This window comes from Hemiscyllium ocellatum, chromosome 24 (assembly GCF_020745735.1).
Source record: "Hemiscyllium ocellatum isolate sHemOce1 chromosome 24, sHemOce1.pat.X.cur, whole genome shotgun sequence".
Taxonomy (NCBI): Eukaryota; Metazoa; Chordata; class Chondrichthyes; order Orectolobiformes; family Hemiscylliidae; genus Hemiscyllium; species Hemiscyllium ocellatum.
The window spans coordinates 800,685-822,668 of record NC_083424.1 but is presented as its reverse complement, the minus strand read 5'-3'; the positions used below and the strand labels follow the sequence as shown (position 1 = coordinate 822,668).

General features: G+C 44.9%; 1 protein-coding gene across 1 annotated transcript in view; it reads left to right on the top strand.

The window, feature by feature from the left end:
- dnah10 (dynein axonemal heavy chain 10) overlaps positions 1–21,984 on the top strand; it is a 330,367-nt gene that overhangs the window by 267,117 nt on the left and 41,266 nt on the right. The window contains exons 65-71 of the mRNA XM_060844124.1: positions 4,405–4,678; positions 5,734–5,838; positions 8,124–8,278; positions 17,785–17,939; positions 18,869–19,052; positions 20,108–20,308; positions 21,515–21,724. Coding sequence (XP_060700107.1) covers positions 4,405–4,678; positions 5,734–5,838; positions 8,124–8,278; positions 17,785–17,939; positions 18,869–19,052; positions 20,108–20,308; positions 21,515–21,724 — 1,284 coding nt within the window. The remainder of the gene's footprint in view (positions 1–4,404; positions 4,679–5,733; positions 5,839–8,123; positions 8,279–17,784; positions 17,940–18,868; positions 19,053–20,107; positions 20,309–21,514; positions 21,725–21,984) is intronic.

Here is a 21,984-nt window from a genome sequence, read left to right as displayed (position 1 = left end):
GATTCCAGATAAAGGAACCTAACCAGCCATATAATTTACGTAGTGTCAGCCTCGGCAGCATCACCGGGAGCATTCTCATAGGGTATAGGAGACGGGGCAGGGCATTCATTTTAATTAGTGCTATTCTACCCAGCCAGGAAATTGGAAGGTCTCCCCATCGCTGGAGGTCCTGCCTTATCCTTTCCAGTAAATGCACAAAGTTAGCCTTGTATAACTGACCAAATACTGGGGCAATAAAAATGCCGAAATATAAGAAACCCTCCAGGGACCACCGAAAGGGAAAGTGGGATCCGTCCACTAAGTGGGGTATCATAGCAAGGCCACCCATTGGCATAGCCTCCGATTTTGAGAAATTAATTTTATAGCCTGAGAATGCACTAAATGTATTAATAACTTGGATTAAGCGAGGCATGGACATCAGAGGATTACTGAGGAATAGAAGAACATCATCTGCATAAAGGGTAATTTTATGTTTACCTGTACCAATCCTCGGGGCCGTTATATTAGGATCAGCCTGTATAGCTTCTGCTAGTAGTTCAATTATTAGTGTAAATAACAAGGGCGAGAGAGGACATCCCTGATGACAACCCCTACCCACACTGAAGCTATCCGAGCCTAATCCATTGGTAACCACAACTGCTTTGGGATCACTATACAATGTTGAGACCCATTTGGTAAACACCTTTCCTACGCCAAACCTTTCCAACGTGTAAAACAAATATGACCATTCAACCCGATCGAATGCCTTTTCCGCATCTAATGAGACTACTACTCCTGGTATCTTTCCCTGATGGCAGGCTTGAATCACATTGAAAACCCTTCTAATATTATTGGATGATCTACGGCCCTAAATAAACCCTGTCTGATCCTCCTTTATGATATGTGGTAATACCCTTTCTAGTCTCAATGCGAATGTTTTAGAAAGGATTTTAAAATCTACATTTAGCAAGGACATTGGTCTGTATGACATCCAATCTTCTGGATCCTTTCCTTTTTCAAGGATAAGAGAGATATTTGCCTCTTTCAACGAAGGCTGGAGACAGCACTGACTGTATGCATAGTTATACATGTCCATAAGTGGACCAGCCAATATTCCTGTAAATTCTTTATAGAATTCAGCTTGAAAGCCAGGTGCCTTACTGCTCTGAAGTTGCCTGATTGCGTCAAATATTTCTTGGACTGTTAGGGGAGCATTTAAGACTGATACCTGTTCCAGAGTTACGTCCGGAAAGGTCAAATTTTAAAAAATGATTGCATCCTCCTAGTCCTGTCTTCACAATCCTGCGAGTTATATAAATCAGAATAAAATTTTCTAAAGATTGCGTTAATCCTTTTATGATCATGAGTCAAAATACCCGTATTTTCCTTGATCGACGTGATAGTTTGAGGGGCCTTTTTTTCTTTGCAAGAAATGCTAAGTATCTACCCAGTTTGTCGCCAAATTCATATAACCTTTGTTTTGCAAATAATATTTCCCTCTTAGCCGTTTGGGTAAGCGTGGTGTTTAGAGCTGTCCTAAGGGCCGTAATCCTTTGCAATTTGATAATAGAAGGTCTGTCAGCGTATGCTGTTTCAGCTGCTTTTAAGTGAGCTTCGAGCAGGCGCTGTTGTTCTCCCTTTAATTTTTTTCTGGGTCGCTGAGTAGGAGATGATCAAACCTCGCGCGTTAGCTTTGATGGTCTCCCACATCATTGACGGGTTGCTAGCCGTACCTAAATTAATTTCTAAAAACGTTTTAAATTCTCAAGAGAAGTACTTTACACCCTTACTATCTTTCATCAGGAAGGGGTCCATACGCCAATGCCGAGGGGATGTCCCATTGTTCCTCGCCTTGATTTCCATATATACAGCAGCTTGATCGGAAATTACTATACTACCTATTTTACAGGATGATATGGAATTTTAAAAAATGAAGGGGGCAAAAAACATGTCAATTCTGGTATGGCATTTATGTGGATTGGAGTAGAAAGAAAAATCTCTGCCCTGTAGATGAAGACATCTCCATACATCTACTAATCCTAATTCTTTGTTCAAATCCACCAATTGTCTAGATCTGGGGGATACTCCTGCAGTACTCTTGGGAATCCTATCTATTTCTGGATCCATAATACAATTAAAGTCTTTCCCTATAATTGTATGATGGGCACCAAGAGCCATCAATTTTGAGAAGGCTTCCATTATAAATTTAAAGGGCTGTGCCGGGGGACAATGCATATTTAAAATCCCATATTCCTCTCCATTTATAAGGGCTTTAATCAGAATATATCGTCTAGATTTGTCTTTTATCTGATTTAGGATATTGAAAGGGAAATTCTTCCGAATAAGTATAACAACTCCCCTGCTTTTTGAGCTAAAAGAAGAAAAAAAGGCCTGATCAAATTCACCCTGTCGTAATTTCAAGTGTTCTTTATCCAACAGGTCTGGCTCCTGTAGGAGAGCTATATCAACTCTTTCTTTCTTGAGATTTGATAATATTTTCTTCCTTTTGACTGGCAAATTACTCCCCTTGACATTTCAGGTGCATCACTAAACCGACTGATCAACCAAATCCAAGACCCCTCGGGAGGGGAAACCCTATCCAGAACATCCAGAACATCCCGAGTATAGAGCATATAAAATTCACAAAAATAAAGGCTGTCTAATACACTCACAACAGTGTAATAAAAAACTATTTCTAAATAATAATAAAAAAGTATTTAAATGGAGATTTTCCCCCTTGTTCCCAGGGGGTATCACTTCCTTTCCAAAGGTCCATCGTATCCTCTCCCAACCAGTGCCCCACCCTTGACCCAGGCGCTCCTCAAAAGGATGAGGAAAATTCAAATATACTACAGAACTAGAGTTAACATTGAGCACCCTACCCCCACACCCCACCCACATCAACACCTGGGTATATTTGGTAATGTTAATACCATGTATAAACATATATAACTATAAAATTACAACCTCAACAAGTAATAATTAAATGTAATAATACAAAATAACAAGGGAAAACAACCCCACTTCTAGAGACAGAGGTAAAATAGAATAAGGTAACCACCTCCCCCCACCAACATTAACTAGACCCCCCAGCTTATATATATATATATATATATATATAAAAAAAAAACCCAAGGGGGGAGAAAATTGTTAAGTAGAGAACAAATAAATAAATCTCTCTCCCCAACTCCCAAGATAATATTAAACAGTAGGATAAAATAAAGGGGATATAAACTGGAGTGGGGGGAAGGCAAACCAACATCAGTTTTCTCTTACAATTTATCTAAGAGAGTCCAAAAATTCCTTAGCCTTTTCCGGCGATCCGAAGTTATACACGGACCCTTCATGGTTAAAGTGTAGCGTTGCTGGGTAGTGTAAGGAGTACTGAATATTTAGGTCCCTTAAACACTTCTTCGCCTCATTGAACGCTTTCCTCTTTCGAACCAGAGCTGGGGAAAAGTCCTGGAATAACATGATCTTGGATCCTTTATAGATCATGGCTTGGGGATCTTTTCCAAGATTCCTAGAGGCTTCTAGGAGGATCTGCCTCTCCTTGTAGCTCTGCAGCTGGAACAGGACCGTGTGGGGGTACTGGTTCGAGCCAGGCCCACGTATTTCGACCCAGTAGGCCCATCCTACCCTTACCTGGCCTGATCCAGCCTCCAGATTTAACAGCTGTGGGAGTCACTGTTCAAGGAGCGTTGTAAGCTGGCCTTGCTCTTCCCGTTCAGGAAGGCCCAGCAAACGAACATCTTTTCGACGACCTCGATTCTTGAGGTTGTCAATGTGGTTCTCTAAGGTCCGGACTCGCTGTTCGAGAGTCTGGACCCGATCCATGGCCGATTGCGCTGCAGTTTCGGAGGTCGCAGCCTTTAGCTCCACCCCTCCGACTCGGCGCTCGATTTCCTTAATGTCTCGGCCGTGCTTTTGCAGCGCAGCCGAGAGTGAGTCCCATCGACTTCAGGATTCTTCAATAAAAGCGTCGATCTTCGCATCCAGCTTGGAGATGATTTCCATAAGGCTTGCCACCGTAGATAAGTCCCCTGGGCTGGCTGCAGACACCTCTGCTGCAGCTGGAGAGGGTGGGGGAGGGGTTCCTGCTTGCTGAGAGCTGCGGGCTCCCTTCCCTTTAGTCGTTTTTACTGAAGATTAGATTGTTTAAATTTAATACTAAGCAACTAATTAAATTAAACAGCTATTTTAAATGATTTGGTGAGTGTGGTGGGGGTGAGTGACCCACTTTGCCCAAGTCTTGGGAGGAGCACTGTAGACTCAGACTTGCTGGGTCGCTGCCATCTTGGATCCCCATATCTGTCAACTTGACTAAGTTGTGTTTAGAATTCATAACAGATCATGTAATATTAGTCTCTCTCATCTGTTTGTTTGATAAATATAAATCTGGTATAAACTGTTCCCTTTTGACAGGTGATGGAGAAACTAATACTAGCTGAAAAAACTGCAATAGATATTGACAAGTTACGTGATGGATATCGACCAGCAGCCAAGAGGGGTGCAATTTTGTTTTTTGTCCTAGCAGAAATGGCAGTTGTTAACAGCATGTACCAATATTCTTTGGCATCATTCCTTGAAGTCTTTGATTTATCTCTGCGTAAATCTTTGCCTGATTCTATACTTCAAAAGCGACTGAGGAACATCATGAAAGCACTGACCCTTAATATGTACAACTATGGCTGCACAGGTCAGTGACATTGAATTACAGTCTTTATGCAGGTATTGTTTAATCGAAAATGCAGGTTTGAAATACTAACTGAACTGAGCGTGACCAATTACGAGTTAAATTACGTTGGGCTCATTGTTTCATAAGTGACACCTTTTACCATTTTCTTTAAACTTGAGTTCGTCTGAAGCTCTGTGCTGGTATTTTCTCATACGCTCATTCCTTTGTCCTACAGTGGCTTCCAATTGTCCAGGACTTAACATTCTGATTGTAATGGTTAAATCCTCCATGATTGCAGTCTTGCCTGCAGTGTCTCTTCAATGCTTCCAGTTCCACATTCCTCTGATTCTAGCCTGTTACCACTTATACAGATTGGCCAGGGGAGTTTTTTTTATTTATTCAGGGGATGTGGGTGTCACTAGCTGGACAGCATCATTGCCTACCCCTAGTTGCCCTGAGAAGGTTGGGTGGGGGAAGCTGCCTTTTTGAACTGCTGCAGTCCCTGTGCTGTAGGTAGACCCATAAATAGCACAAATAATTTTTGAATAATATTTGAAAGACTTTTTAAAAAGTTACTGGGATTTTGCCACTTTTCCCCAATCTAACTAGATAATCCTTTTGAATGTAAAAGTGAGTTTAAAAAAACATTATTTAAAATCAAGTTACTCAAAGATTGATGCTGACACTGGGATTAAAATGCTTATTTTTGTGATAAACCCATTCACAGCTGTAGTAAATAAGTGTTACCAAACATCAATATATCAGAGGATATTTTAATGCAAAATATTTCTACAAAATTGCTTTAAATTGCCCAGTTACACTGCTCCATGTCAAACTTTATAAATTTGTGAGCAATAAACTTGGAGGAAAGATGATATTTTAAAACAGGTGCAGTTGAAACTACTGATTGTATCCAAAGTGGAAAGTTTAACCCCGTTCTCCTGTTCACTTGACCCTGGCATATTTGATGTTGCAACTCAATAGAAAAGTGATTCTTTCTACAGTACTTCCGCCTTCACTTGCTGAAAGCAGAAAAGCAGCTGTAAAATTATTTTAATTTCTCCTTGTCATTCCAGGTCTGTTTGAGCGACATAAATTACTTTTCTCATTCAACATGACAATAAAGATTGAGCAGGCGGAACATCGGATTCCTCAGGAAGAACTGGAATTTTTTTTGAAAGGTAAGTTTACAAACAAAAATGATTTGTTTTTCTGGTTGTTAATTGTACTTGTAATTGACTTATTAATTGCAAATTCGTAATAATCCAGCATGATGCTTCCACATAGTGGGCAGCGTGGCATTATCTCAGTGCTGACCTTTTAAGGCTGCAGCACTCCCTCAGTACTGACCCTCCGTCAGTGCAGCACTCCCTCAGTACTGATCGTTCAACAGTGTAGCACTCCCTCAGTGTTGACCTAGTCAGTCTAGATCATGCGATCAACGCTCTGCAGTCAGGCTTGAGGTCAAGGTCAATCAAAGAATGCTTGTGCTGCCTTGTACTGGAGCAGTGGCTAAGATTTGCTGCTCAGGGCACCACGTGTGGACTAGCCATGTTCCACAACAACTGACTTGCCACTCTTACCAATAAGAAAGCTTCCTAGATTGAGCTTCAATAAACCAGTTAAGATCAACTAGCAAACATCTCTGTGAAAGATGGGCCTCAATGCCAAAGTCATGCCTCACCAGAAGTTGCTTCCATTTGCGGGCTGGAAACCTCTGGACCCCACAGATTTGATTTGTTTTATTATTGTCACATGTACCGAGATACAGTGAGAAGTACTGTTTTGTGTGCTAACCAGACAAATCATATTTTACATAAGTACATCAGGGTCACAGAACACAATGAAGAATATAGTGTTACAGCTACAGAGAAAGTTCAGAGAAAGATCAACTCTAATATACGAGAGGCTCATTCATAAGGCTGATAACAGTAAGAAAGAAGATGCTCTTGAATCTGTAGGAATGTATTTTCAAACTTTTGTATCTTCTGCCTGATGGAAGAGAGTATAACCGAGATGGGAGGGGTCTTTGATTATATTGGCTGCTTTCCTGAGGCAGTGGAAAGTGTAGATGGAGTCAAGAAAGGAAGGTTGGTTTTCGTGAGGGACTCATATTCACAAATTGTAATTTCTTGCAGTGTTGGGCAAACCAGTTGCCACACCAAGCTGTGATGCATGCTTTCTTTGCTGCATCTATAAAAATAGGCAAGTGTCATTATGGACATGCCTAATTTTCTTAGCCTTCTAAGGAAGTAGAGGTGTTTGTGTGCTTTCTATAGTGGCACAGTATCACAGTGGTTAGCACTGCTGCCTTGTAGAACCAGGGACCCAAGTTCAATTATGGCTTTGGGTGACTGGCTGTATGGAGTTTGCATGTTCTCCCTGTGTCTGTGTGGGTTCTGCCAGGTGCTCCAATTTTCTCCCAAGGTCCAAAGATGCACAGGTTAGGTGGATTCACCATACTGAATTGCACCATCATGTACAGCGACATGCAGGCTAGGTGGATTAGCCATGGTAAATGCTGGGTTACAGGGATAGAGTAGGTTACTGGGTCTGGGTATGATGCTGTTCAGAAGGTTGATGCATGCTCGATGGGCCAAATGGCCTCTTTCTGCACTGGTAGAAATTCTATTATTCAACATGAATGGACCAGGATAGATCATTGATGATATTTACTCTTAGGAACTTGAAGCTTTGACTATCTCCACCTCAATTAATACAGAGAGGACCATGTCCTCCATTCTGCTTGCTGAAGTCGATATCCAGCTCCTTCATTTTGCTGACATTGAGGGAAAGATTATTGTCTTCACACCATGCCACTATGTGCTCTATCTCCTTCCTGTATTCTGCCTTGTTGTTGTTTGAGATCAGACCCACTATAATGGTGTCATCAGCAAATTTATAAATGGAGTTACAACTGAATTTGGCCACAGAGTCATGAGTGTATGAGGAGCATAGTAAAGGGATGGGTACGCAGCCTTGCGGGGTGTTGGTGTTGAGGATTACCATGGACGCAGTGTTGTTGCCTGTCCTTACTGACTGAGGTTTGTGGATTAGCAAGTCAAGAATCCAGTTGCAGAGGGGCAGCAGAGTCCTCGGGCTTGGAGTTTGGATGTGGAGGTGCCGTTGTTGGACAGGGATGAGAAAGGTCACAAGTCACATGACACCAGGTTATAGTTCAACAAGTTTATTTGAAATCAGAAACTTATGGAGCACTGCTCCTTCATCAGGTGAGATCAGAGTTTGGAGATGCCTTTTGATGGAATCATAGTGTTTAAAACAGAGCTAAAGTTAATACATAGGAATCTGGTGTTTAAATGCCATGGGCAAGCCTGCCATAATAAGGGTGTGTTTGACATCAGACTGATAAATCTGCTCCCCAGTCAGCTGAATGTTTAATTAATGATGTCAGATACAGAGTGGTGCATGATGTCATTTACAATTAGCTCTACCACACTTTTCACAGGAAACATTTCTCTGGAAAAAAGCAAGCGAGCAAAACCATGCCATTGGATCCCAGACCAAGGCTGGGAGGATATTATCCGTCTAGCAGAGGCTTTCCCAGAGACGTTTGGAACACTTCCAGATGATTTGCAGATGCATCAAACGGATTGGCAAGTTGTAAGTAATGAACTCGCTGTCACTTCAAAAGCCATTTAATGAATACAATGAAATAAATTATGGTCCCAATGGTTCATGAAGCACAAACAACAGGAGTTAAGGGGCAGGTCACCAATGATCTAATTTGATGATGGAACAATTGAAGGGACTGATTGTCCAGCTCCCATTCCTGTGTAATGGGAAACACTGCAGAATTTTGAAATGAACACAGTTGAGAATGGGAACTGAGCTCATCATATTACCAGTAATAGCTGGATCCTTTAAAACTATCATTACTCCTTTTATGTGTCTCATAATGCAGCTGTTCAACAGGATTTGAGATGAGATTTGGTTTGTTTTCTCCCCAATGTCTCATATCACTGAACGGTAGTGCCAGCAGTACACTGCAATCTGGTGCTTGACAGCAACAGTGCACAATGCTGTCCAGTGCCAGGTCAAGCTTTATTCTGCTCCAAAGGTTATCTTTTCAGATCCAAAAAATCGCGAGTACTACTTATTGGATTATAGTGATAGACAAAATATTACACTTTTCCTTTTAGAACAAAGAACATTACAGCACAGGAACAGACCCTTCAGCCCTCCAAGCCTGTGCCAACCCAGATCCTCTATCTAAACCTGTTGCCAGTGTCTTAGGATCTGTATCCCTCTGCTCACTGCCCATTCATGTATCTGTCTAATGATGCTATTGTGCCCACCTCTACCACCTCTGCTGGCTACGCCTTCCAGGTACCCACCACTCTCTGCATAAAGAACCTTCAATGCATATCTCCCCCAAACTTTTCCCCTTTCACCTTGAACTCATGACCCCTAGTATTTGAGACCCCACTCTGGGAAAAAGTTTTTTGCGATCCATCCTGTCTATAACTCTCATGATTTTGGAGACCTCAATCAGGTCCCCCCTCAACCTCCATCTTTCTAATGAAAATAATCCTAATCTACTCAACCTCTCCTCATTACTAGCACCCTCCATCCCAGCAACATCCTGGTGAACCTCCTCTGCACCCTCTCCAAAGCATCCACATCCTTTTGGTAATGTGGCGACCAGAACTATACGCAGTATTCCAAATGTAGCCGATCCTAAGTCCTATACAACTGTAACATGACCTGCCAACTCTTGTACTCAATACCCTGTCCGATGAAGGAAAGCATGCTGTATGCCTTCTTGGCCACTCTATCGACCTGCGTTGTCACCTTCAGGAAACAATGGACCTGAACACCCAGACCTCTCTGTTCATTAATTTTCCCCAGGGCTTTTCCATTTACCGTATAGTTTGCTCTTGAATTGGATCTTCCAAAATACATCACCTCACATTTTCCTGGATTGAACTCCATCTGCCATTTCTCTGCCAGTCTATCTATATTCTGCTGCATTCTCTGACAGTCTCCTTCACTTTCTGCTACTCCATTAATCTTAATGTCATCTGCAAACTTGCGATTCAGACCACCTACACCTTCCTCCAGATCATTTATGTATATCACTAACAACAGCGGTCCCAGCATGGATCCCTGTGGAACACCACTGGTCACCTTTCTCCATTTTGAGAAACTCCCTTTCACGGCTAGTCTCTGTCTCCTGCTGCCCAGCCATCTAGTCAGTACACCCTGGACCCTATGCAACTTCACTTTCTCCATCAGCCTACCATGGAGAACCTTATCAAATGCCTTACTGAAGTCCATGTATATGACATCTGCAGCCCTTTAGTCATTAATCAACTCCGCCTCTTCCTCAAAGAATTCTATTAAGTTGGTAAGACATGACCTTCCCTGCACAAAATCACACTGTGTATCACTGATAAGCCCATTTTCTTTCAAATGGGGATAGATCCTATCTCTCACTATCTTCTCCAGCAGCTTCCCTACCATTGACATCAGACTCACTGGTTTATAGTTGCCTACATTATCCCTGCTACCCTTCTTTAACAAGAGGACAACATTAGCAATTCTCCAGTCCTCTGGGACCTTACCCATGTTCAAGGATGCTGCAAAGATATCTGTTAAAGCCCCAGCTAGTTTCTCTCTCACTTCCCTCAGTAGCCTGGGATAGATCCCATCTGGACCTGGGGACTTATCCACCTTAACGCCTTTTAGAATACCCAACACTATCTCCTTCCTTATGCCGACATGACCTTGAATAATCAAACATCTATCCCTAATGTCAATATCCGCCATACCCCTCTCCTCAGTGAATACTGATGCAAAGTCCTCATTAAGAATCTCACCCATTTTCTCTGACTCCATGCATAACTTTCCTCCTTTGTCCTCGAGTGGACTGACGCTTTCCCTAGTTACCCTCTTGTTCCTTGTGTATGAATAAAAGGTTTTGGGATTTTTCCTTAAGCCTGTTTGCTAAAGATATTTCATGACCCCTTTTAGCCCTCTTAATTCCATGTTTCAGATTGATCCTATAATCCCAGTATTCTTCCAAAGCATTGTCTGTCTTCAGTCACCTAGACCTTATATATGCTTCCTTTTTCCTCTTAGCTAGTCTCACAATTTGACCTGTCATCCATGGTTCCCTAATCTTGCCATTTCTGTCCCTCATTTTCACAGGAACATGTCTGTCCTGCACTCTAATCAACCTGAATTCTGGAATAGATGGTCTTTCCCCAATTTAGCACCCTTCCTTTAGGACCGCTCTCATCTTTGTTCATAAGTATTCTAAAACTTACAGAATTGTGATCACTATTCACAAAGTAATCCCCAACTGAAACTTCACCCATTGGCAGGGCTCATTCCCCAACACCAGGTCCAGTATGGCCCCTTCCCAAGTTGGACTATTTATGTACTGCTCTCGAAAATCCTCCTGGATGCTCCATACAAATTCTGCTCCATCTAGATAGAACATAGAATATAGAACATAGAACAATACAGCGCAGAACAGGCACTTTGGCCCTGGATGTTGCGCCGACCTGTGAACTATTCTCAGCTGGTCCCCCTACACTATCCCATCATCATCCATGTGCTTATCCAAGGATTGTTTAAATCTCCCTAACGTGGCTGAGTTAACTACATTGGCAGGTAGGGCATTCCACGCCCTTACCGCTCTCTGAGTAAAGAACCTGCCTCTGACATTTGTCTTAAATCTATCACCCCTCAATTTGTAGTTATGCCCCCTCATACAAGCTGAAACAAACACCCTAGGAAAAAGTCTTTCACTGTCTACCCTATCTAATCCTCCGATCATCTTGTATGTCTCTATCAAATCCCCCCTTAGCCTTCTTCTTGCCAATGAGAACAGGTTCAAGTCTCTCAGCCTTTTCTCATAAGGCCTTCCCTCCAGACCAGGCAACATCCTGGTAAATCTCCCCTGCACCTTTTCCAATACTTCCACATCCTTCCCGAAATATGGGGACCAGAACTGTACACAATATGCCAAGTGTGTCCGCACCAGCGCTTTGTATAGTTGCAGATCTCTAACACTAAGTGAATCCCAGTCAATGTTGGGACAGTTAAAATCTATCACCACTACCCTGTTGCTCCTACATCTTTTCATAATCTGTTTATATATTTGTATCTCTATCGCACACTTGCTGCTGGGGGGCCTGTAGGACAACCCCAACATTGTTACCACACCCTTCCTATCTCTGAGCTCTGCCCATATTGCTCGAGTCCTCCTTAGTGCCTCCTTCAGCCCAGCTGTGACCAGTAGTGCAACTCCTCCACCCCTTTCACTTCCCTATATATTCCGCCTGAAGCATCAATATCTTGGGATATTTAGTTGTCAATTATGCCCTTACCTTGACCAAGCCTCAGTAATAGACAATAGACAATAGGTGCAGGAGTAGGCCATTCAGCCCTTTGAGCCTGCACTTCCATTCAATATGATCATGGCTGATCATTCCTAATCAGTATCCGCTTCCTGCCTTATCTCCATAACCCTTGATTCCACTATCTTTGAGAGCTCTGTCCAACTCTTTCTTAAATAAATCCAGAGACTGGGCCTCCACTGCCCTCTGGGGCAGAGCATTCCACACAGCCACCACTCTCTGGGTGAAGAAGTTTCTCCTCATCTCTGTCCTAAATGGTCTACCCCGTATTTTTAAGCTGTGTCCTCTGGATATGAATATCAATAAATCATACTCCCCAGGTTCTAATCCAAGCCTTCGGTTCATCTGCCTGACCTACTATACATCTTGCATTAAAACAAATGCACCTCAGACCACCAATCCCTTTGCGTTCATCATCTGCTCCCTGCCTATTATTCTCCTTAGTCACACTGACTTCATTATCTTCTTCCTTATAGGCTTTAGTTACTACCTCCTTCCAGTCCATGAACTTCCTCATTTGGTTCCCATCCCCCTGCTACATTAGTTTAAACCCTTCCCAACAGCGTTAACAAAAGCACTCCCAAGGCCATTTGTTCCAGTCTGGCCCAGGTGTAGACCGTCCAATTTCTAATAGTCTCACCTCCCCCAGAACCAGTCCCAATGTCCCAGAAATCTGAACCTATCCCTCCTGCACCATCTCTCAAGCTAAGCATTCATCCTGCCTATTCTTCATAGAATCCCCACAGAGAGGAACAGGCCATTTTGGCACAACAGGCCATTTTGGCACAACAGGCCATTTTGGCCAACCCTCTGAAGAGTGTCCCACCTAGACCCATTTCCCCGACTCTATTACTCTGCATTTAGTCCCGACTAATGCACCTAACCGATACATCCCTGAACACTATTGGCAATTTAGCTTAGCCAATTCACCTACCCTGCACATCTTTGGATTGTGAGAGGAAACCCACCCAGAAAACATGCAAACTCCACACCCGAGGCTGGAATTGAACCCAGGTCCCTGGCTCTGTGAGGCAACATTGCTAACCACTGAGCCACCATGCCATCCCTTCTTCCATTTTTAGTCTGACTAGTACATGACACTGAGGTCCTACCATTAAACTTGGCTCCTAATTCCCTAAATTTCTGCTTGTGGGTCCTCAACCCATTCTTTACCTGTATCATTGGTGCCTGTATGCACCATGACAGCTAGCTGTTCACCCTCTTCCTTCAGAATGTCCTGCAGCCAATCTGAGACATCCCTGGCCCGTGCACCTGGCAGGCAATATACAGTTTTCAATCACAGAGCCACCTATCTACTCCCCTTTCAGCTGAATCCCCTATGACTATAACCCTTCCACTCTTCTTGCAGCCCTTCTGTACAGCAGGCCAGCCATGGTGCCATGAACCTGACGACTGCTGCCTTCCCCTAGTGAGCCATCTCCCTCAACAGTATCCAAAACAGTATACCTGTTTTGGAAGGAGATGACCGCAGGGGACACCTGCACTGCCTTCCTGCTCTTCCTCTGCCTTTTGGTCACCCATTCCCTTTCTCCCTCAGCAATTCTAACCTGTGGTATGACCAATTCACTAAACATGCTATCCACAACTTCCTCACAACACGGATACTCCAAAATGAGTCCATCCGCAGCTCCAGAGCTGCAGCTGGACACACCTCCTGCATGTGAAGGAATCAGGGGCATCAGCCACGTCCCTGAGCTGCCACATTGAGCAAGAGGAACATAACACTGTTATGCAATCTCCTGCCATTTTTAATTTTAAGCTTAACTGAGTCCAACTATAATATATAAATAATAGATAAATAAAAAAGGAAAAACACAAAAAGTTTATACCAATCACATGATAAAAAAGTGGAATAACTACCTCATCAACACACCAGTCTTTTTGTTTGGTGAGAGGAGGAGGGCGGATGGGAGACACCAATTGTGTAATGTCTTGGGTTCACCTTCCCAGAGTGAAGTTCAATCACTCCCACTCAGCTCTTCACTCTCCCCACTCACACACAGCTCCTAACTCTCCCCCGTCTACTCAGCTTCTCAGTCTCCCATTAAGATCCTCACTCTCCCCACCCCCACTCAGCTCCTCACTCTCCCCCTCCCACTCAGCTCCTCACTCTCCCCGCTCCCGCTCACACCTCATTCTCCCCGTTCCATCCACCTCCTCACACTCCCCACTCGCACTTAGCTCCTCACTCTCCCCATTCCCACTCTGCCCCTCACTTTCTCCATTCCTACTCAGCTCCTCAATCTCCTCAATCCCACTCAGATCCTCACTCTCCCCGAACCCACTCAGCTCCTCACTCTCCACCCTCCCACTCAGCTCCTCACTCTCCCACTCAGCTCCTCACTCTCCCCTCCCACTCAGCTCCTCACTCTCCCCCTCCCACTCAGCTCCTCACTCTCCCCCTCCCACTCAGCTCCTCACTCTCCCCCTCCCACTCAGCTCCTCACTCTCCCCATTCCCACTCATTTCCTCACTCTCCCCTCTCCCACTCAGCTCCTCACTCTCCCCTCTCCCACTCATCTCCTCACTCTCCCCGCTCCCACTCAGCTCCTCACTCTTCCCTCCCACTCAGCTCCTCACTCTCCCCCTCCCATTCTGCCCCTCACTCTCTCCTCTCCCACTCATCTCACTCTCCCCGCTCCCACTCAGCTCCTCACTCTCCCCTCCCACTCAGCTCCTCACTCTCCCCCTTCCACTGAGCTCCTCACTCTCCCCATTCCCACTCATTTCCTCACTCTCCCCCCTCCCACTCAGCTCCTCACTCTCCCCTCTCCCACTCAGCTCCTCACTCTCCCCATTCCCATTCAGCTCCTCACTCTCCCCTTTCCCACTCAGCTCTTCACCCTCCCCACTCCCATTCAGCTCCTCACTCTCCCACTCAGCCCGTCACCCTGACCCCACTCAGCTCCTCACTCTCCCTCCTCCCATTCACTCCTCACTCTCCCCACACCCCCTCAGCTCCTCACTCACCCCTTTCCTACTCAGCTCCTCACTCTCCCCGTTCCCACTCAGCTCGTCTCTCCGCTCCTGCTCACTCCTCACTCTCCACGGTCCCATTCACCTCCTCACTCTACCCACTCGCACTTAGCTTCTCACTTTCCTCGCTCCCACTCTGCCCTCACTCTCTTCGCTCCCACTCAGCTCCTCACTCTCCCACTCAGCTCCTCAGTCTCCCCACTCCCAGTCACCTCCTCAATCTCACTGCCACTGAAAATGAAGGCATTTTGATCAAGCATATTTCAATGAATCTCTTAAATATGACAACCATAGTAGGCAATAAATGTACAATTGTGCATTTAAAATTACAGATGAATGTGAGTTAACATTGCACTGACGAGATGTGATTTGTAGTTTCAGTGCATTGCCAGCAGATGGCAATAAGAGTCCATGGAGCCATGAGCAGTTTGTCAGGATGGCTCACACTGTGAGGCTGGGGGCTTCCCTTTGGGACCAGACCTAACCTCCAGGAACAATTCAGGAGGAAACAATCACCCAGCAATTCCTGGACTGGCTGATTATAGTGCACACTCTGGGCAGACAACAAAAAGAGGATGTGCATCTTCTGGCCTGTAGTTGAGGCATCGCAAAGAGCGGGCTAGGGGAAGCCTCCAGCATGAAGACTGCCCACACCCATACCCCCCCCACACACACACACACACACATACACACACAAACCCACATCCCCCCACACAACACACACACACACAAACCCACATCCCCCCACACACCACACACACACACACACACATACACACACACACTCCCAAACACCCTCACACTCAGACCCACCCCCCAAACACACCCAAACTCACCCACACACACACACACTCACACACACCCACACACATACACACAAACCCACATTCCCCCACACCACCCACCCCCATACTCCCAAACACCCTCACACCCAGACCCACCCCACAAACACACACACACACACAAACCCACATCCCCCCACACCACCCACACGCCACACACACACACACCCCCACACTCCCAAACACCCTCACACCCAGACCCACCCCCCAAACACACCCAAATGCACCCATGCATACCCAGACCCCCCCGCACACAAACACACACGCACATGCTCCACACATACCCAGACCCCCCCACTCCCTCACACCCACACCCACACACACCCAGACCCCCCCTACACGCACACGCATCCCCCAGACCCTCCAACATAAACACACCCCAGACACAGCACCCCCCACACACCCCACACACATTCGCACACATACACACACACACACCCATACACCCCCCACACATGCCCCCCACACACCCACACTCACATACACCCCACACACACATCCACACATGCCCAGACCCCCCACACATATACACACCCACACGCACCCTCACTCACAATCACAACCTCCATATACACACACCCACACTCACACCCACATCCCGCAGCCCCCCCCCACACATACATATCCCGATGTACCCAACACACACACCCACACCCACCAGAGCCCCTCACATACCCTCTCACACAACACACACACACACACACACACACACACACACACTCACATCTCCCCAGCCTCCCCACACATACACCCAGACACACACACCCAGACACACAATCCCCCCCACTAACCCCCGCACTCCCCCATACACCACCCACACACACCCACGCATATACACAACCTCACACACACCCACACCAACACCACACTCTCACACGCACATTCTTACAGACAGTGATCTCCCTCTTGGGAATGGAAACTGATCTCCCCCCGGGGAGTGGACAGTGATCTCCCCCCGGGGTGTGGACAGTGATCTCCCCCCGGGGAGTGGACAGTGATCTCCCCCCGGGAGTGGACAGTGATCTCCCCCTGGGAGTGGACAGTGATCTCCCCCCGGGGAGTGGACAGTGATCTCCCCCGGGGTGTGGACAGTGATCTCCCCCTGCGGAGTGGACAGTGATCTCCCCCCGGGGAGTGGACAGTGATCTCCGTCCGGGGAGTGGACAGTGATCTCCCCCCGGGGAGTGGATAGTGATCTCCGTCCGGGGAGTGGACAGTGATCTCCCCCTGCGGAGTGGACAGTGATCTCCCCCCGGGGAGTGGACAGTGATCTCACCCCGGGGAGTGGACAGTGATCTCCGTCCGGGGAGTGGACAGTGATCTCCCCCCGCGGAGTGGACAGTGACCTCCCCCCGGGGAGTGGACAGTCATCTCCCCCCGGGGAGTGGACACTGATCTCCCCCCGGGGAGTGGACACTGATCTCCCCCGCGGAGTGGACAGTGATCTCCCCCGGGGAGTGGACAGTGATCTCCCCCCGGGGAGTGGACAGTGATCTCCCCCCGCGGAGTGGACACTGATCTCCCCCCGCGGAGTGGACACTGATTTCCCCCGGGGAGTGGACAGTGATCTCCCCCTGGGGTGTGGACAGTGATCTCCCTGCGGGGAGTGGACAGTGATCTCCCCCCGGGGTGTGGACAGTGATCTCCCCCGGGGAGTGGTGTGGATAAGCTTGGTCATTTGGAATGACCACATTCACCAGTGCAGAGCTGTGAGCAGCATCTCGGCTCTGTGCTAATTTAGCAATACTAATCATGCAGTGATTACATTGGAATGTTTGTGTTAATTGTCATTTAATTTGCCATGAGTCCAAGTGTTTCAGTTCTAACACTCCACTCCTCCATAACACGCATAGGCGATGGTGAATAGTTCTGCATTTTGATTTTGTGCTTTTTCTCCCAGTGGTATGACCTTGATGCACCGGAGCAAGCTGATTTCCCTCTTCAGTACAAAAGCACTTTGAATGATTTCCAGAAGCTGCTTCTGCTGCGGTGTTTCCGAGTTGATCGTGTTTACCGTGCAGTGATGGATTACATCACCATCACAATGGGAGAAAAGTAAGTGATTGAATTACCCCATTACCTGCTCAAGAAATCATCCCACTGCGGGACAATTCAATATCAATAACACAACCATCAAATGGGCCAGGTTTCTGTGTAGGCTGTGTCTGTGATATGTTGGTAGATATTTATACAATTAACATTTTGATTAGTGAAGGTTTTTACAGCTTTACATTTTATAACAATCTAAAAGGTTATATTTTCACAAATTCTTGCCTAGGAGTAAATGCGACTGCAGTATTTTCAATGTGACTGGTTAAGGGTTGTGTTTTACTGCAAAATGATACTCCAGTCTTTCATGTTCAGATATTTATGTAGAATAAAGAAGCATCAAACACAAAACTAGGATTCCTGTTCTGATTAGTTAGGGTCAGATTCAACCTTTCAAGTCATCAATGACCCCTTTTTAGAACTGCTGATTATTTTTCCAGTTAACAATACAATTTGTGCGCTGGGAAACAGAGTTTGTTGTTTAAAATGAGTACGTATGGATTGCTGCTATTCTACTGTATTGATGCCTGTTGTTGGTTCAGCAATATCAGGTGGCAACAAGTAATTTGAGTCCCTGAGCTTCTTAACACAATTAGAATCCACTCTACCTAATAGATACTGGAAAGGTGCAGATGTGTGCCTCTAACACCAGAGTAAATTAGCAAGGTTTCTCTTCAATTGTCCCCCTGTATTTAGCTAGTTAAGTCTCTCTAACCCATATTTGGTTTTATTAATTTCTGTTTTTTAGTGGTAATAACTCTGATACCCACAGTATAACAATCATCTTGTTAGTCTCACTAGATGCACTTCTCTTTGTAACAGCACAGAACTGATTTAGAAAAAAATTAAATGTTAACTAGAACTGTTTGAATTTTTAATAACCCACTTTTACAACAGGGATGAGTGCTGATCTAATCCATTTCAATTTTCCCCAGGTTTGTTCAACCACCCGTCATTAGTTTTGAGGCCATCTTTGAGCAAAGCACACCAAATTCTCCCATTGTCTTTATCCTGAGTCCTGGCTCGGACCCAGCATCTGATCTCTTAAAGTTGGCTGAGAGGTCAGGTTTTGGAACAAGCAGACTTAAATTCCTTGCTATGGGACAAGGGCAAGAAAAGGTAGATCAACTATGTCTATTGAATTTTAATTGGGCAACTGATTATTCCTACTAAGCTATGTGTGTATTTTAAAACATTTATACATTCTAATTATGTTAAGATTCACTTTATAAACTATCACTCAGCTGCAGAGTTTATGTGTTACTTCACCAACCCTGCTCTTGGAGTACCAGTACTGGCTTTACCTACACACCAGTGTTGTACAGTGCCATGTCTTCCACATCAGTAGTGTAGTGATTCCCAGTACATTGAGATCTTCAGCAACTGGAAGTGTGAACAGAGCCATCCATCCAACATGAAGAAGCTCCTTCATTTCCAATTTTTCCCTTTCCTTTCCTTAAGGTGCTGGTGTATGCTGGCTTTACAAAGTTCCAGAGCTTGCTTCAGTACTCATTCTTTATGCATGAGCCTCCATTAATTATTTTTGCCCCACAAGCATACATGTGGAAAATAATGCAGAAGGTGATCAGGAAACAGGAAACCAGCTAAGGCAAGTGCATCCCTAACTCACCTGGCCTGGCCTAGGCACCCTCCCAGCCTCCTGCTGGACAGGGTAAGACCACGACTGCAGTGTTTCCATATTATCTATCTGCACATTATCTTTACCTGTTTAAAATAACTTCAATTGTACCTGCATTAAAATAGAAGATTATCAAATAATGAAATATTTGTGTAAACAAGACAAAATTATCTCCAATAAGTGATGTATGTTATTACAACTTATTAAAACATAGAACATTCCAGCGCAGTACAGGCCCTTCGGCCCTCGATGTTGCGCCGACCTGTCATACCAACCTGAAGCCCATCTAACCTACACTATTCTATGTACATCCATATGCCTGTCCAATGACGACTTAAATGTACTTAAAGTTGGCAAATCTACTACCTTTGCAGGCAAAGCATTCCATATCCTTACTGCTCTCTGAGTAAAGAAATTACCTCTGTGTTCCTTCACTGTAGAAATAAGCATAACACTCTAGTAACCAAGGGCCAGTTGTGTGACTTTGATCATTCTATGTAAATGCGTTAGGTGTTCCATTCATTCTGTCTGTCAGGTAGCACTGCAGTTGCTGGAGACAGCCGTAGCCCGTGGGCAGTGGCTGATGTTACAAAACTGTCATCTTCTTGTCAAATGGCTGAAAGAGCTGGAGAAAGCATTGGAACAAATACACAAACCCCATCCTGATTTCCGTTTGTGGCTCACCACTGATCCAATCCAAGACTTTCCCATTGGAATACTTCAGAACTCATTGAAGGTAAACTCAGAATTTTTAGAAGTCCAATATTTAGATTAGTAAAATGATAAAGTTGAAACAAATACTTAGAGCACTAGTATCTCTCCTCCTGTCTTAAAAGCAATGCCTAAAACTAGCCATGGATGCTGACAGTCAACACTACCTCAAGTTCCTATTTCTTTGGATGTTGAAGTCTCCTTGGTGTACAAAAGTAATAGAGGTGAAATAAAATAATGGGTACAACTCTGAAGAGAGTGTAAGAGCTGAGGGACCAGGGTGTATATGTGCAGAAATTATTGAAGATCGCTGGAATAGTTAATAACATGAACAACATCCTAGGCTTTATCAGTAAGAGTATAGATTATAAAAGAAAATACCTTATACTGAACCTTACAAAACAATGGAGTGACCTCAGCTGAAGTATTGTGTCTACACATGGTGGGTTCTCATTATAGAATTTTACTTCATAATAGGAGTATATTTATTCTGAAGACTCTGAAATATCACCTTAAGTATCTGCCACTGTGTCTCCAGTGATCAATACTCTAGCTTAGTCTGCCCAGCTAGTTTAGTTTTCACACCCTTTAGTATCTTTGTGATACTCCAACGCTGACCTCTTGTGCATCCCTTGATTTTAATCAGTCCATCAGTGTTGGCTGTGTCTTCAGTTGCCTGGGCACCTAGCTTTGGAATTTCCTCCCTATACATCTCCACCAACTTGCCTCTCCTCTTTCCTCTCCTCCACTATCCCCTTCCTCTTGCCATCTCCTCCTCTCCCCCTCTCCATCTTACCCCTGCTCTCTCCACCTCATCTTCTCTCTGTCTCTCTTCATCCTCCTTTTTGCTTCCACCATCTCTCCTCTCCTCTTCTCCATCTTTCTGTATTTATAAATTGTTCCTTAAAATCTATTGCTTTGACCAAACCTTTAGTCATCTGCCTGAACATTGCCGGATGAGATTGTTGTTGAATGTTGTATGATTATCACCCTTGTGAAGCAGTTTGGAATGTTTACAATAAATTCAAGTGTGTACTACAATCAAAAAACTACTTGGATATCTTTATGATTGAATCCCCATATTGCTCTGTTGTTACCTTTAATCAGCTGATTGTTACCAGTGGGCTGGTCAGAAATACAGTATCAAAATGTCACTACATAACTACCCTCTAATCAGTGACAGTACTCAGTTCATGATCATCTAACCAGTATCAATTCATGATCACTGCAGGTCGTTACAGAACCACCCAATGGTCTCAAGCTGAACATGAGAGCTACTTATTTCAAGATCAGTCATGAAGCCTTGAACTCGTGCCCCCACACGGCCTACATGTCACTCATCTACGTGTTGGCATTCTTCCACGCTGTTGTCCAGGAACGAAGAAAATACGGCAAAATTGGGTGGAATGTCTCATATGATTTCAATGAATCCGATTTCCTGGTGAAGTGGCTTCTAGATTTAATTTTCATTCCATGGATCATTTAACTTACATATTAGCAACTGATGGAAAATGAAACTCGAGTTTCACTGGTCCTTCTCAGGATGGCAGCTGGTAACAGCTGGTAACAGGTGCAAGGCTCAGTGTTGGCATCACAACTTTTCACTTTATACATTAACGATCTAGATGAAGGAACTGAGGGCAGTCTGGCTAAGTTTGTAGATGATACAAGGACAGGTAGAGGAACAGGTAGCATTGAGGA